At 44.7% G+C, this 18,023-nt stretch overlaps 1 protein-coding gene across 3 annotated transcripts in view; it reads right to left on the reverse strand.

Annotated features, from left to right (window-relative positions):
* The window catches only part of LOC310789371 (UTP--glucose-1-phosphate uridylyltransferase-like), an 82,342-nt gene that overhangs the window by 5,618 nt on the left and 58,701 nt on the right, over positions 1 to 18,023 (reverse strand). For all 3 annotated transcript variants that reach the window (XM_083651005.1, XM_083651004.1, XM_083651006.1), the window contains 3 exons: positions 13,497 to 13,794; positions 11,970 to 12,167; positions 758 to 1,000 (listed from right to left, as the gene is read on the reverse strand). In XM_083651005.1, coding sequence (XP_083507131.1) covers positions 758 to 1,000; positions 11,970 to 12,167; positions 13,497 to 13,794 — 739 coding nt within the window. The remainder of the gene's footprint in view (positions 1 to 757; positions 1,001 to 11,969; positions 12,168 to 13,496; positions 13,795 to 18,023) is intronic.

Genomic DNA, 18,023 nt, shown 5'->3' on the forward strand with positions numbered 1-18,023 from the left:
AACGAGAAGTCGACTGTTTTGAGCGAGCACAAGTGCAGTGTAGTCCAGTGTACCAAGAGGAATGTATCCAAAAGCTTGTTTTATGGTCGCGGCGCCGAGACAGGCGCGCGGGAGGAGCGAGGGGCGTGAGCCAAAAATTACATCAATGTGTTGGGCGCGCTGCGCCCCCCCGCCGCACAGCACATACCTGAAGATTTTTCTCGCATTGTGACACTCCGCACGCCTTCTCTCCAAACATGGACGCTTTCGAGCCACTGAGCCCTGAACACTGAGCTGTGTTTTCACCACATTTCTTGACCCATGTGGTAGGCTAAACTTTGATTTGCAACGTTTTGAGTCATTTCACAAAGTAAATGTGTTGTGTTGAGAGCATGGTTGAGAGAGATTAAAAGCAGTGTTTCTTTTTCTAGTGTTTCATTGTGACTTTTCACGGGCTGTTCTCACTATTACCATTGTACAATGTAACATGCTGATCACTTGCCTGCCGTTCTGACTATAAAAGCATGGGCCCCAGCGCGGAGTCCGCACGTGATCTGCGGAGGTCTGCTTTGCGGAGCCTCGCTCCACTATAATGAGACCTTAGGTCAACAGCCGCCTGTTACGACTGAAGGTTGAGCTGATGTCACAGTGACTTTTGGAAGGAGAGCCCTACCTCAGTAAAGGAGAGCCCTACCTTAGTGAAGGAGAGCCCTACCTTAGTGAAGGAGAGCCCTACCTTAGTGAAGGAGAGCCCTACCTTAGTGAAGGAGAGCCCTACCTTAGTGAAGGAGCTGCCCAGCTTGACGTGGGGCGTGGTGGGGAACTCTCTCTTGTGGCTCATGGTGAGAGAGCCGGCCTCCAGGCTGTACAGGTTGGACATGACCAGCAGCAGGTCGGAGGTGGTCTTAACGGGCAGGAAGCGGCTGCGGGGCACGTTGATGCCCAGGGCGTGGTCGAAGCACTTGATGGCGGCGCCGACCGCTGTCTCCAGCTGGATGACGTTCTGCCCGCCGTCCAGCGTCTGAAGCCAATCAGGAAAGAAGAGAGAAAGAGAGAACATGAGTTGTGTTTGAAAAATCGAACGAATTACTTTTGAAACAAAGTAATTAATATAGTAATTGTATTACTTTTTAAAATAGTATTCAGTAATAAGTAACTAATTATTACACTTCCTGAGTCAGAGTAACTTGCCCAACAATCGTCCCGCACATTTTAGAATCATCATTCTTGTCTTGGTGACACTGCACTGGCCTAACCTGCTGAGTTTCACAGTGCAAGCTGACTCACATGGTGCAGGGAAAAGGTTGTATACAGTGCCAAGGGACAGTGTGAGACACACCGTGAAGACCGGCCATATTTTTTAACCAACCAATGGTGTAACTTCATCACTCACTCACTCACTCAGTCAGTGAGTGACAGTCAGACATTCGTCTTCATAGGGCTGGCCCTGCTGTCGCGGTCCGGCCAAAAAACAATTCCAGTAAAAGCCAACAGACTTTCAAGCAACCTCCAAGTTAAAGACTGTCAGAATTCATTTGACATTGCAGAAACTAAATTGAATCACGCGGGTATGCAATATCTCACTAGCATGAGTGCAGTGCACAGTAATTGAATAAGATATATTGTATGATGATGACATCTAATAAAAGATTGATTAGATCTGGGCCTCAGACATAGGCTTAGTAAATATCACAGGCAGAGGTCAGGTGAACTTATAGAACATTTGCCAGTCAGTGGGCGCTTTTATCCAGAGTGCCTTTCAGTACCATCAGTGTACAGTACAGTTTCAGCATGTGTGGTTAGTGCCACACTGTAGGACCACACACACACACACACACACACACACACACACACACACACACACACACACACACACACACACACACACACACACACACACACTTAAAGCTACACACACCCTCACTCACACAGTTATCACTAGTTGCATAACACTATCTGTCACAGCGTGTGATTCTGTAGCCAAGGGCCAGAAAAATTACATCTATTATTGAGCCGGCAATAGTCAGGAAAGAGGTTGTGGTTTGCTTGCAAAGTTCAGCAGTGGATACATTACGCGGGTTGCATAATTTGCATACCCTAAGGCAGTGCTTCGCCACCGGGGGGCGCTGAGGCACGAAGCCGCGCCTCGGAGTGAGCGCAGCCCAAAATAATGTCATGTCAAAATCGAGTCTGATGTGTTAGCTACACTGCTGTTAACAGAGCCTTGTGATGACACAAGGCACTTTGCAAAGTAATAAAAGATAGAATTATACAGAAAAGACAAAGAATTCACACAATGTTACGTTAAGAGATACAAGGCTAGAGATTGTGTCTGTGTGTTTGTCTTTGCGTGTGCATACTCGTGGATGCGTGTGTACCCTGGAATTAGACTCAAATGCATAATGAGATCATCTAAATCACACAGAAATCTAACTTCAATACAATTCAGTTGATTAAGCATTTCTCCAACCTTTGATTTGTTACTGAAGCAGGATCACTTCTGTGAGTTCCATTTCATTGATCAATTATTTATCCCCATAAAAAGAAAATCATCAACAAGAAAATAAACTGCATCAAAATGTTGTGAGAGAGCGGTTGATCTGTTGGAGAAAATAATCAGAATTTTATAAAGGCCAATAATTGGCACCTCTCACCTTCCTGAGAGTTAACCTAATTGATGTGTCTTCGCTTCTGCAAATGTATAAGAAGTGCTCCAGTGAGGGATAAAGTGTCTAGTTTGACGGGCAATGTTTGGAAGGAAAATATATATATATACTAGGGCATTCACGACTAGTGAATTTTACTAGTCGACTAGTCGTCCCTAAAGGTAGTCGACTAGTCTTTTTTTTTTTTTTTTTTTTTAATCTTTAAGAAAGAACATGAGGTATTTACACGACATACATGGACTATCATATCCCATATCCCCCACAAAGAACATCAAAACACAACAAAACAAAACAAGAAAACTGCATAAGATACACAATAATCCAAGAACAAACAAGACTATTGGACAAACAACCAAACAAAAACAATGCATTCAGCTCCTATCCTGATAAGCCTAATGACACTGGGATAAAAAGTTCTTAAAGTCAAACTCTGTATGTGGTTGCCATATTTTGGGGATATCTAAGAATCTGCCTTTGCTCTTGTAGTAAATGTTATCCAACGTATGGTAGCTTGAGAGTTCATTCCACCACTGAACTACAGCTGGGGGATTGGATGCTTTCCAATTTAAAGCTATGCATTTCCTAGCTGCCAACAGGGCAAGATCTATGTATTTACTTTGAATGCATTGTTTTTGTTTGGTTGTTTGTACAATAGTTTTGTTTGTTCTTGGATTATTGTGTATCTTATGCAGTTTTCTTGTTTTGTTTTGTTGTGTTTTGGTGTTCTTTGTGGGGGATATGGGATATGGGATATGATAGTCCATGTATGTCGTGTAAATACCTCATGTTCTTTCTTAAAGATTAAAAAAAAAAAAAAAAAAAAAAATAGTTGACTTGTTACGGCCTTAGGCTGTATTTGTATTGTATTCCCTTATGTTTCTTGTTAATTCCCTGTATGCATGTGGTTTAGATGTGTGCTGAGTGAGAGCTCTTGTTGTGAGTGGATCTTTGTTCTACAGGTGATGGCAATCGGCAATGATTGGCAGGTGGTGGCTGTGGATTGGTCGACCCCGCAGCACACTGCCTTTAAAACTCCCTGGATTCTGCAAGATGGCGGGGAGGCCAGCAGTAACTGAGTGGTGTTGCTGCTGGTCTTCCCCCGCACTCCTCCAACCAGTGTGCTCTGGCACTTTGTAATTAACTTAGTCCTTAGCCAAATAGCTTATCTGAAGCTGTAGGGGTGAATGGGCCTTTTAATTTCAGTTTTCTCCTGGTTTTGGTTTAGTTGAGGGAGGTAGGTTTATTATTGTCTTTTCTTTCATTTGTTTTGTCCTTAGTTAGTTGGTGGGTGGTATTTAGTGTGGGTTTTGGCTAATGTTCACCCTGAGCCATTGCTTCAACCAGTTTTACCAACTTTGCACTGTTAATGTAACCCATGTTTGGTGCCTCGCAATAAAATTGTGCAGTTTGCTACATTTTACATCTGGTTTCTGTGTGCATTTTATGTTGCAGCCTGACCTTAGACCGGGTCGTAACAGACTACTAAACACAGTGTCAACTAGTGGTTTTACTAGTCGACTAGTCTGTGAATGCCCTACATATATTATCTTTGTCTCCTATATCGTCCCATGCGCACACACACACACCCAAACTCTCTTCTCCACCCAAACAGAGACACACAAACACACACACCCCTCTCAAAAACGCACAGACAGAAAGCTAGCAAAGGAGTCACCAGAGAGGTAACCAGAAAACTGGATTGCATGTACAGTAAATACCTCTCTTCTCATTTTCTCTCCTCTGAATGCAAATCCACACACATCAAGAACAAAGGGCTGAGAAAGGGGAGACTCACACAGGAGAGAGGCTTTACAATGTGGGTTTCTCCAGCAAGCATGGTGAGATATGATTTATGCAGGAGGGCTGTTCTCTGTAGAGGCAGAGCGGTGCAGCCATCTTTCTCCTCTGCTATACTAATCCATGCCTACTGCTTCTTCTAATGTGACACAATGGCCTCGCTAAAATAGGACAGAGATGATATTGTTCAGGAGAGATGAGAAGAAGAGTCCGTTTGCTTGTGGGTTGAGGTCGTGACTGGTGATTGACCACAGTTCCATATTTTTTGTTTTTTTTGTTTTATACATATATACCGTGTACATACATACCCTATCTTTCAATAAAAAAAAAAGACAACAAACAAGAGACAAATTAAAACGTGCGAAAATAATACAGAGACAATCATGCGGAAATAGGAAAGCAAGCGAGAGTAAAGAGTAATGTGAATGTGTGTATTCACACTACACGCACTATTGGAGGCCTGGGGATAGTTTTACGCAGGGTTTTAAAAGTGTTGATAGATTCGGTCGATCTGCTACGTAAGAGAAATTGGTTCCAACATTCGTATTGATAATATACAGTACACTCGGGTGGTGGTGTGGAAAATGTAACTCACTCTGGTAACGTGCAACAGCTGTTCCATCTACTGTAAAAATGTGCTGTTTCGAACGAATGCACTGCAGGATGTTGATCACATAATATTATCTCTGTTCCACTGTACCATGCCTCTGTAACGCATCAGCGCTAACTTATCTGTTCTGATGTCAGCTCTCTGTACCATGCCTCTGTAACCAGGGTTGGGTAGGTTACTTTTAAATAGGAATCCCTTAAAGTTACTTGTTACTTGTTAAAAATTGTACTTAGTAACGTAATCTGATTACCACTATTTAAAAGTAAAGTAGGGATTACTTTCAGTTACTTTTGGATTACTTTTTTTTTTTTAATCCAGGAATGTCCCATTGGGATACAATATCTCTTCTTCCAGGGAGTCCTGGTCAAGAGTCCTGGCTAAAACCCTTATTTAACTAGATGAAGCATGTTTTACCATTGATAACCAGATAAGAATGTTTATACCAACATGAAGTTAAGGAGAATACAACAAGAGTTATTTTTAAGACCACTTTAATTTACGTTATGGGTATTTTTCATGATGTGGAGTGGAAGAAGCAGCTTGTTGCTTTAATCTTGAAACACGAAGTGAAATGCTGTAAGCACTTCTGCCCTGTTGACTCCACGCCTGACCCAACTTGCTGCAGCTTTGCTCCGACTGTCCGACATCCGTGAAAAATAGAAGCCTTGCGTATCTTTTTCGGAGAGCTCCGGATCGTCGGAGATGGGACGGAGTAGACACGCAACGCAGCGGAGTAGGTGGGAGTTGACGAGTTGACACAAGTAGAGTGGAAACGTATCGGCTCCGAAGCCGTACCGCAGCGCAGACGGACCGAACACGGACTCAGTGGAATGTGGCCGTAGTGAAAGTAAAAACCTCTCGCCCCATGCCGACTAGAGCAGCGTTTGTCAGCAGCACGGGTATCAGGCGGATACATTCAATGCCACTGCCTGGCAGCTCGTAGCTGACAGCCCCACACACAGCCCCACACACAAGCGCCTATACTGAAAATGATATTTTCAGTAGAATCCATGTGGAAGGCGCTTGATCTGTCTAAACACTGAGCGAACGTAAAAGTGCTGTTGCTCCGCCTCGCTCGTCCTCGTCACAGTCAGTCACTGGCACCAGGCTACACCGTTTCTTGTTGTTATTTTGTAAAATGAATGAAGAGGCAAGGGCGAATTTATCCCGCCTGTAACGTCGTTACTATACCCCCGTTACTGTAATCTAGATTACACATCTTAAAATGTACTGTGACAGATTACAGTTACCGTTTTTTTGTAATCAGATTACGTAACGGCGTTACATGTAATCCGTTACTCCCCAACCCTGTCTGTAACACATCAGCACTAAGTTATCTGTTCTGATGTCAGCTCTCTGTACCATGCCTCTGTAACGCATCAGCGCTAACTTATCTGTTCTGATGTCAGCTCTCTGTACCATGCCTCTGTAACGCATCAGCGCTAACTTATCTGTTCTGATGTCAGCTCTCTGTACCATGCCTCTGTAACGCATCAGCGCCAACTTATCTGTTCTGATGTCAGCTCTCTGTACCATGCCTCTGTAACGCATCAGCGCTAACTTATCTGTTCTGATGTCAGCTCTCTGTACCATGCCTCTGTAACGCATCAGCGCTAACTTATCTTTTCTGATGTCAGCTCTCTGTACCATGCCTCTGTAACGCATCAGCGCTAACTTATCTTTTCTGATGTCAGCTCTCTGTACCATGCCTCTGTAACGCATCAGCGCTAACTTATCTGTTCTGATGTCAGCTCTCTGTACCATGCCTCTGTAACGCATCAGCGCTAACTTATCTGTTCTGATGTCAGCTCTCTGTACCATGCCTCTGTAACGCATCAGCGCTAACTTATCTGTTCTGATGTCAGCTCTCTGTACCATGCCTCTGTAACGCATCAGCGCTAACTTATCTTTTCTGATGTCAGCTCTCTGTACCATGCCTCTGTAACGCATCAGCGCTAACTTATCTGTTCTGATGTCAGCTCTCTGTACCATGCCTCTGTAATGCATCAGCGCTAAGTTATCTGTTCTGATGTCAGCTCTCTGTACCATGCCTCTGTAATGCATCAGCGCTAAGTTATCTGTTCTGATGTCAGCTCTCTGTACCATGCCTCTGTAACGCATCAGCGCTAACTTATCTGTTCTGATGTCAGCTCTCTGTACCATGCCTCTGTAACGCATCAGCGCTAACTTATCTGTTCTGATGTCAGCTCTCTGTACCATGCCTCTGTAACGCATCAGCGCTAACTTATCTGTTCTGATGTCAGCTCTCTGTACCATGCCTCTGTAATGCATCAGCGCTAACTTATCTGTTCTGATGTCAGCTCTCTGTACCATGCCTCTGTAACGCATCAGCGCTAACTTATCTGTTCTGATGTCAGCTCTCTGTACCATGCCTCTGTAATGCATCAGCGCTAACTTATCTGTTCTGATGTCAGCTCTCTGTACCATGCCTCTCTAACGCATCAGCGCTAACTTATCTGTTCTGATGTCAGCTCTCTGTACCATGCCTCTGTAACGCATCAGCGCTAACTTATCTGTTCTGATGTCAGCTCTCTGTACCATGCCTCTGTAATGCATCAGCGCTAACTTATCTGTTCTGATGTCAGCTCTCTGTACCATGCCTCTCTAACGCATCAGCGCTAACTTATCTGTTCTGATGTCAGCTCTCTGTACCATGCCTCTGTAACGCATCAGCGCTAACTTATCTGTTCTGATGTCAGCTCTCTGTACCATGCCTCTGTAATGCATCAGCGCTAACTTATCTGTTCTGTTGTCAGCTCTCTGTACCATGCCTCTCTAACGCATCAGCGCTAACTTATCTGTTCTGATGTCAGCTCTCTGTACCATGCCTCTGTAACGCATCAGCGCTAACTTATCTGTTCTGATGTCAGCTCTCTGTACCATGCCTCTGTAATGCATCAGCGCTAACTTATCTGTTCTGATGTCAGCTCTCTGTACCATGCCTCTCTAACGCATCAGCGCTAACTTATCTGTTCTGATGTCAGCTCTCTGTACCATGCCTCTGTAACGCATCAGCGCTAACTTATCTGTTCTGATGTCAGCTCTCTGTACCATGCCTCTGTAATGCATCAGCGCTAACTTATGTGTTCTGATGTCAGCTCTCTGTACCATGCCTCTGTAACGCATCAGCGCTAACTTATCTGTTCTGATGTCAGCTCTCTGTACCATGCCTCTGTAACGCATCAGCGCTAACTTATCTGTTCTGATGTCAGCTCTCTGTACCATGCCTCTGTAACGCATCAGCGCTAACTTATCTGTTCTGATGTCAGCTCTCTGTACCATGCCTCTCTAACGCATCAGCGCTAAGTTATCTGTTCTGATGTCAGCTCTCTGTACCATGCCTCTGTAACGCATCAGCGCTAACTTATCTGTTCTGATGTCAGCTCTCTGTACCATGCCTCTGTAACGCATCAGCGCTAACTTATCTGTTCTGATGTCAGCTCTCTGTACCATGCCTCTGTAACGCATCAGCGCTAACTTATCTGTTCTGATGTCAGCTCTCTGTACCATGCCTCTGTAATGCATCAGCGCTAACTTATCTGTTCTGATGTCAGCTCTCTGTACCATGCCTCTGTAATGCATCAGCGCTAACTTATCTGTTCTGATGTCAGCTCTCTGTACCATGCCTCTGTAACGCATCAGCGCTAAGTTATCTGTTCTGATGTCAGCTCTCTGTACCATGCCTCTGTAATGCATCAGCGCTAACTTATCTGTTCTGATGTCAGCTCTCTGTACCATGCCTCTGTAACGCATCAGCGCTAAGTTATCTGTTCTGATGTCAGCTCTCTGTACCATGCCTCTGTAACGCATCAGCGCTAACTTATCTGTTCTGATGTCAGCTCTCTGTACCATGCCTCTGTAACGCATCAGCGCTAACCTATCTGTTCTGATGTCAGCTCTCTGTACCATGCCTCTGTAATGCATCAGCGCTAACTTATCTGTTCTGATGTCAGCTCTCTGTACCATGCCTCTGTAACGCATCAGCGCTAACTTATCTGTTCTGATGTCAGCTCTCCGTGCGTCACTGGGAAACACATAAAAGACAATCTCTCCCTCTTCAAAGAATTCTATACATGCAGGGTACATCTCTTCCTGTCATGAGACTTTAATCTTTGTGTGTGTGTGTGTGTGTGTGTGGGGTGTGTGTGCACTGTGTATGTATTGTATATACAATATATGTATGTGTGTGTGTGTGTGTGTGTGTGTGTGTGTGTGTGTGTGTGTGTGTGTGTGTGTGTACGTGTGCGTGTGTGTGCGTGTGTATATATATATATACAGTATATACAGATATACATTAGGGATGGGCATCGAATTTCGAAAAAAAAAACTGTTTTTTTTGTGAGTGAAATGTTGCATTGTCTCCCCTGATCCTAAGTATAGTCGAATCGCTTGGTTTGAGCAAGTAAAACAATTTTTATAAGCATTTTAAGCAAGGTTTATGGAAAAATGAATGGCGGATGAAATCCCATGAAGAGGGAGAGGGGGTGACTTTGGCACCCCTTTGGCACTCAGACCTGAGCCTACTAAATATTTAATGAACCACTCATGATTGTCAAAACTGTTTTTTATTTTCGAAAATGTCAATGTCATGTAACATGTTCTTTACTTCAGTGGTGCAATGCTTGTTTGAGCTAAAAATCCACAGCAGAAGCTTTTTCTATTAATTAATAAAGCCTTAGACTTAGAATCAGGGGAGACAATGCAACATTTCACTCACACACAAAAAAAAAAAAAAAAATTGCATTTTTTATTTTTTACATTTTTTATTTTATTTTCGAATTTCGATTAAAAGTCGACTTTGGCCAGCGAATTTCGAATAGTGTTTTTGCTAGAAATGCCCATCCCTAATATACATACATACATACATACTAGGGGTGTCACAATATATCGTCCCACGAAATTTCGCGATAGTAAAACGTCACGATATGTATCGTTGAGATGAAATCTCATATCGTGAAAAAAAAAAAATTTATTTTTTTTTTTTTTTTTTTCAAAAGTAGACAAAGAAACGTCTTTGTTTGTTGAAGTTCAATGTGTGGAAAGTAGTTCAGTTGAACAAGTCTCTGAAGAGACACATGAGAAGTTATACAGGAGAGAAACCATTCAATTGAGTTTCTGGCAAAACTGTTTACTTGACAGGAAAAACTGAAGATGCATAAAAAATAGACTAAGAAAAGTCTTGTTGTTTGAGTTTGAAGAAAAACTGAAGATGCATAATGAGAATTTATACTGCTGAGAAACCTTTTAGTTCAAAGTAAATCTAAGTGACGGTGTAACTCATTCTATTTCAAGATAAGCCTTATCTCCAATCTCATGTTTTTTCTAGTTGTTATTGTAATAACAATTTCCCACAACAGCATGTTTTGTATTTGTGCATTTCAAATAAAATACTACTTTTCCAGTCATATATTGTCATTATTCAAGTTTAAAAAAATATTGTTAAAATCGTATCGTATCGTATCGTTATCGTGAACCCAGTATCGTGATACGTATCGTATCGTGAACTGAGTGTATCGTGACACCCCTAATACATACATATTTAAATAAGAAGAACCAGTGACTACAAAACCTTTCTTCATCTGATAAGAAGAGGCAAGACCATGGACGGCTTAGTAGACAAAAATCTGCATTTTAAAATGTATTCTATAACTGACAGGGATCCAGTGCAGCTGGAATTGGAGTAATAATTATGGGCTCTTTTTTGCCTCTGGTCAAAGAGCTTGGCTGCTGCATTTTGCACTATTTACTTTATACTTTTCACCTGGACCTAAGTTCAACTACACTGTCGATGGCACTCCTACCAGACTGAGGCATTTTGCGGCCCTGATGATGGTCCTGTCTGGCCCGGGCGGGATCGCTCTAAGACAAGCCACACCATTTTACTTAGAAAGCAAGAAAAATCTAATAGGATGACCTAAATTGGCATTTTATTTTGAAACACGTGTCGCGAGTGTGCTTCTTCCTGAATAAATTCACGGTATGTTTTCTATAATTTAATCAAGTGATCAAATTAGAGGTTATTAGAGGCATGACAAAGAAAAAAATTGGCCCCCCGGCGACAATCTGGGTTTCTCATGTGGCCCCCCAGGAAAAAATAATTGCCCACCCCTGCCCTAAGCACTTGATGTCTGTCTACGCCGGACTCTCAAGTCACATTAGTGACTATTAAGGAGCAAGAGGTTGCTGGGTTTGAATCTCGGACTGGCTGGGAAAGACCGATTCATAAATTGAAACATTGTAATGTTACACTGCAGTAGTATAGTCGTGAAACTGATGGAAACGTGTGGAAGCCCTTTAGCACTCAACATAGTGTTAAATGCTAAAATACTACCAAGACACACACGGACACACACACACACACACGATTTGGGCCTGTGTGTTCTTCGAGTGCGCCAAGAGGTGAAGGGTCACATGGGAGATGAGGGTTAGTGGTCAAGGCCAAGAAGCTCCTGCTTTTAGTGTGTGAAGTGACGCAAACTTTCCATTATCACCTAAGGGGTGTGGCATTTCAAGACACAACACACACACACACACACACACACACACACACAGCTGTGAGGTTATTAGGTCACAAGGTAATCACATCTGTTTGGAAGCTACCCTGTAATTTGTTCCTTGAGCATTTTCAACAAACTCCTTTGATGTGTGTGTGTGTGTGTGTGTGTGTGTGTGTGTGTGTGTGTGTGTGTGTGTGTGTGTGTGTGTGAGAGAGAGAGAGTGCGAGCGAGCGAGCATGAGTAAATATGCGAGTTCCCCTCCTCTCACATGGTAGAGTGTATTTATGCATGATATTTCTTCCCCCTTACCTTGTGTGTGTGTGTGTGTGTGTGTGTTTTGAGTTAGTTCCACTCTGTGCGTGTATGTGGGTCCCCCCCCCCCCCCCCCTCTCCCCTCACCTTGGGGTTGACTATAATCTCCAGGTCCATGACGTTCTGCTCCTGGAGCCTCTTGATAGCAGCCAGAGAGATCCACAGGTTGTTGGTGTTGAAGATCTTGAACTTTGTGACCGACTTGAATTCGTCCACGTGGGCCTTAGGCACCTGGGCGATCTCCAGCAGACGCAGTTTACCTTCGTACTGGATGAGCGTGCCGCCCTGGAAACAGCACCAAGTCAAGAGTCGTCATTTTTGCCGGTCAGTCTGTGGCTGATGTCCACAACCCACCAACCGCTTTGATCATTTCCCAGAACAAATTTAGGCTTTTAGACGGGGGAGAGGATCTTCAGATGATAGCTGGTTACCTGCCAAAGTGAAAAGCTACCAGGCACAGCCAAAGTGAACAAACATCAGCTTTGTGTGTTTGTCATAAGATGGTAAATGGTAAATGGCCTGCATTTATATAGCGCTTTTATCCAAAGCGCTTTACAGTCAGTAGGTACATTCACCCATTCACACACCGATGGCGGCAGGTTACCACGCAGAGTGCTGGCACACCAACGGGAGCAATTTGGGGTTCAGTGTCTTGCCCAAGAGAACACTTCGACATGCAGACTGGAGGAGCCGGGAATCGAACCACCGACCTCTTTTATCCAAAGCGATTAGTGGACGACCCGCTCTGCCTCCTGAGCTACAGCCGCCCCTACACAAGACAATGGCAAAGCTATTTGAGTCCAGGAGTTGAATTATCCCCACACTAAAAGTGCATGCGACAGCAAAGAGAAAGGCAGAGCAAGTACTATTTACTTTTTTATGCATAACTCAACAGGTGATCATTATTAAATCCCACGCAGCCGCTAAAACACACCGAAATGTGTCAAAAGATTCTAGAGGCAGAACGAGGCTATAAGTCTGACAACCATAAACCCCCACCCAAAGAAAACCCCACCTGATTAGCACTGTCTCACCTCATTACACCCGTCTTGAGTGCTACTGGATAGGGGGCAAGCCACACAATGCATAACATAAGGTTCACAAGCTAAGTCAGATATATCCAGTCATATTGTTATTCTAGCTCAATATTTCATTCTAGTGCCAAATCAAAACAATTTGCAATTTTCACATAGAGTGAAACAAAGAGAAGTTAATCCTTACTTTATTATTACTGTATTATTATTATTATTATTATTATTATTATTATTATTATTTAAAAAAATCCTTACTTTCTCCTACCTAGTCCTAAGACTACTTTAAGGGTGGGAGGAAACCGGAGCACTCGGCAGAAACCCACCCAAACACAGGGAGAACATGCAGACTCCACACAGAAAGGACCTGGGGGTTCGAACCCCGGGACCTTCTTGCTGGGAGGCAACAGTGTTAACCACTGATCCACCGTGCCGTAGTACAAGGCCAGAACTTCACACGCAGGTGTACAGGAACGGCGCAGGTTTCACTCTACAAACGACCCTTAAATCCAGCATCATCTGAAGATCACCTAGGCTCTAAAAGCCATAAGCCTGTCTTCCTCCTCCACACACACACACACACCTTGACGTCAGCGCGCGTCTTGTCCGTCACCTCCATGATGAACTCGCAGCGCTTGCCGTTGGGCTGGCTGGCCAGGTGGTGCAGGATGTGCAGATCCACGGTGGCGCCCAGGTTGTCGATGTTGGACACGAAGATGTACTCCTTGCCCTGGGCTATCAGCTGGTCCAGCAGGCCCGAGTTGTAGAAGCTGGCGTAGATGTCGCCGTGCCCGGGGGGGTACCAGACCTCGGCGTTCTGTCCGGTCAGGCCCATGTTGGTGGCCACCGGTCGGAGGGACTCTTTGTCGACGCGAGGATACCTGCAGGGACGAGGAGGAGTCCAAATGAAGCCGGCCCAAATACAAATGCTTTTCTTTGGGGTTTGGGCTAACCCTAACAATCATGGTAAAATGGTAAATGGACTGCATTTATATAGCGCTTTTATCCAAAGCGCTTTACAATGTGCCTATATTCACCCATTCACACACACCGAAGGCGGCCAGGTGCCACGCAGGGTGCTGGCACAGCCATTAGAGCTGCCGAAAATAATCGATTCAGAGATGCATCGCGATGCTTAATAGGACAATTCTGAATCGATTAACAAATATCAAAAATCGATTATAAAAAAAAAAAAAAAAAAAAATTATAATAAAATAAAATAGAATGTAAGTACATGCAGTTGTTTATTTTAATTATGGATCATAATACAATGCAATTCCAAATGCACTTTTATTTTAAAAGTAGCCACACAGTGAGAAAAAAGAAAGTGAGAAAAAATAAATCATGTATTGCGGAAAAAGTGATGCATTGATTTAAGATGCATCGCGATCCATCGAGATGCATCGGAGATGCATCGAGATGCATCGTATAATCGAATCGAATCGAATCGTAGACTTGTATAATCGAATCGTATCGAATCGTGAGATCAGTGAAGATGCACAGCTCTAACAGCCATCGGGAGCAATTTGGGGTTCAGCGTCTTGCCCCAGGACACTTCGACATGCGGACTGGAGGAGCCGGGGATCGAACCACCGACCTTCTGATTGGTTGGACGACCCGCTCTACCTCCTGAGCCACAGCCGCCCTCAATCACAATTATTTGAGAAGACTTTTGGTCTGTAGAAACACGACCCTGACCCTGCATCTGTGTGGTGGTCACACATTCAAGTACTGTGCTACTTTGAAATGTTGGAGAGGTTTTCATTAGACACAGTATGAAATGGAGGTATCATTTCCTGTTGGTAGCGCCTCCATGAAGAAGTTTCTCTGCTTCTCTCAATATGAGTAACTGATAAGGAGGACGCTGCAACTGACAAAGCTGTGGATCTGGGATTGTAGATAGCCTATAAATATATAAACGCCACAAAGACAATACTGAATTATATCAAATCCTCTCGCTTCACGTCTTATGTAAAGCCAGGAACACTTTGTCACAAAGCACCGTGCCAAATACCATGGCTATCTCTTCTTCTCAGATCACCAGAGGACTTCAAAGATCAACCTCAAGCTAACGTAGAGTTTGTCCATGAAGGCAGGTAAGGCAACAAGCCAAAGAGTCCATTCATCATCGCCGTGTGCATTAACCTGATCAAAGGCTTTCTAAGAGGGATCCACGTCAGATCGGGTTAACAGGGGGGAAGGGGGGCTTTATTTTGAGCGGGTCAGGTGAGAGGAGGTGCAGAGGAGGGGTAGAGGAGATATAGAGGAGGTGCAGAGGAGGGGTAGAGGAGGTGCAGAGGAGGTGCAGAGGAGGTGTAGAGGTGGTGTAGAAGATGTGAGGAGGTGAGAGGAGGTGAGATGATATGTAGAGGAGGCGCAGAGGAGGTGAGAGGAGGTATAGAGGGGGTGTAGAAGATGTGAGGAGGTGCAGAGGAGATGTAGAGGAGGAGCAGAGGAGGTATAGATGAGGTGTAGAAGATGTGAGGAGGTGAGTGGAGGTGAGAGGAGATGTAGAGGGGGTGAGATGAGATGTAGAGGAGGAGCAGAGGAGGTGAGAGGAGGTATAGAGGGGGTGTAGAAGATGTGAGGTGGTGTAGAGGAGGTGTAGAGGAGGTGTAGAAGATGTGAGGAGGTGAGAGGAGATGTAGAGGAGGAGCAGAGGAGGTATAGAGGAGGTGTAGAAGATGTGAGGAGGTGAGTGGAGGTGAGAGGAGATGTAGAGGGGGTGAGATGAGATGTAGAGGAGGAGCAGAGGAGGTGAGAGGAGGTATAGAGGGGGTGTAGAAGATGTGAGGTGGTGTAGAGGAGGTGTAGAGGAGGTGAGAGGAGGTATAGAGGAGGAGCAGAGGTGAGAGGAGATGTAGGGGAGGTGAGAGGAGGTGTAGAGGTGAGAGGAGGTATAGAGGGGGTGTAGAGGAGGTATAGAGGTGAGAGGAGGTATAGAGGAGGTGAGAGGAGGTATAGAGGAGGTGAGAGGAGGTATAGAAGAGGTGAGAGGAGGTATAGAGGAGGTGAGAGGAGGTGAGAGGAGGTATAGAGGAGGTGAGAGGAGGTGTAGAGGAGGTGAGAGGAGGTATAGAGGAGGTGAGAGGTGGTATAGAGGAGGTGAGAGGAGGTATAGAGGAGGTGTAGAGGAGGTGAGAGGAGGTATAGAGGAGGTGAGATGAGGTATAGAGGAGGTATAGAGGAGGTGAGAGGAGGTATAGAGGAGGTGTAGAGGAGGTATAGAGGAGGTATAGAGGAGGTGAGAGGAGGTATAGAGGAGGTGAGAGGAGGTGAGAGGAGGTATAGAGGAGGTGAGAGGAGGTATAGAGGAGGTGATAGGAGGTATAGAGGAGGTGTAGAGGAGGTATAGAGGAGGTGAGAGGAGGTATAGAGGAGGTGTAGAGGAGGTGAGAGGAGGTATAGAGGAGGTGAGAGGAGGTATAGAGGAGCTGTAGAGGAGGTGAGAGGAGGTATAGAGGAGGTGAGAGGAGGTATAGAGGAGGTGAGAGGAGGTATAGAGGAGGTGTAGAGGAGGTGAGAGGAGGTGAGAGGAGGTATAGAGGAGGTGAGAGGAGGTATAGAGGAGGTGAGAGGAGGTGAGAGGAGGTATAGAGGAGGTGAGAGGAGGTATAGAGGAGGTGAGAGGAGGTATAGAGGAGGTGAGAGGAGGTGAGAGGAGGTGAGAGGAGGTATAGAGGAGGTGTAGAGGAGGTGAGAGGAGGTATAGAGGAGGTGTAGAGGAGGTGAGAGGAGGTGAGAGGAGGTATTGAGGAGGTGAGAGGAGGTGTAGAGGAGGTGAGAGGAGGTATAGAGGAGGTATAGAGGAGGTGTAGAGGAGGTGAGAGGAGGTATAGAGGAGGTGAGAGGAGGTGAGAGGAGGTATAGAGGAGGTGAGAGGAGGTATAGAGGAGGTGAGAGGAGGTATAGAGGAGGTATAGAGGAGGTGAGAGGAGGTGAGAGGAGGTATAGAGGAGGTGAGAGGAGGTATAGAGGAGGTGTAGAGGAGGTGAGAGGAGGTATAGAGGAGGTGAGAGGAGGTATAGAGGAGGTGAGAGGAGGTATAGAGGAGGTGCAGACTGCAGAGGAGGTGCAGACGCCTTTTTAAACGGAGGATTAACTCAAAGCAACAGTTCTGAGGAAGATGTTCCAGACGCTGAGTGGTTTTGATGTGAGCTCATGGACTTCAAAGGTTTGCACAGGTCTTACGACTTACGTCACCTCAGAGGTAGGTGAGAAGACTACGGTGAGAAAACCGTTTTTCATTCCTCACATCCACTGCCGTGGACGGGACATATTGTTCCATGAGTAAATAAACACATGTTTTTATTAAAGGATAAACTGGATTTGTTTTAATGCTTATTCAGATGCATTGGTACCTTAGAGGTTTAGGGTCAAGGAGTCGCTACATAGGGAGTCAATGTCTTGCTCAAGGACACATCAGCACGGTGGATGCTTTCTGACACAGGGTTTGAACCTACATACTACTCCTCACGAGGCCACCCTGTTGCTTGAAAAGTATTATTCCAATTATTTAGCATGGACATATGGCTGAACAGACAAGCAGTCAATAAAATTACAAATTTGGAACACTAATAATAACAATAACAATAATAATAATATTTATTTATATAGCACCTTTCAAAACACTGTTACAAAGTCAGTGCTTAACAAAAAATAAATAAAAGTGTAGTAAAACAGAAAGAATTGATTAGGTTGAGATTCTCAGACAGGGCGTTCCATTAAAGGTCCCAATTCGTGCAGCTGTAACCTCTTAAAAACGTGTGTCTCTGGTCCATAAAACATGATTCTGGATTAATTTGTCGAAAATATAGCAACCCCGTTTGTTGTGACGGAGTTGTCCCTTCCTCATCTCGTTGCGTCCCAAGAATGGTCTGTTTCTATAATATATTCAGAACTAACAGTTCCCATTGGCCGCTGAGGGAGAGCCCGCCCCAGGCTCCCAGTGGCCAATCAGATTAGCGTCTGTGGACCAGCACGCTAGGTTGTGTCCACAACTAACGCTATCGCTAACTTAACGTTGCTACGCTAAAGAGGACATCTCAAAATGCCTAGACTTACTGAATGCACCTCCGCAGTTGCTGGATCACGTACAGTTGCCGTCGCT

Source organism: Poromitra crassiceps, assembly GCF_964638095.1.
Source record: "Poromitra crassiceps genome assembly, chromosome: 14".
NCBI classification, from domain to species: Eukaryota; Metazoa; Chordata; class Actinopteri; order Beryciformes; family Melamphaidae; genus Poromitra; species Poromitra crassiceps.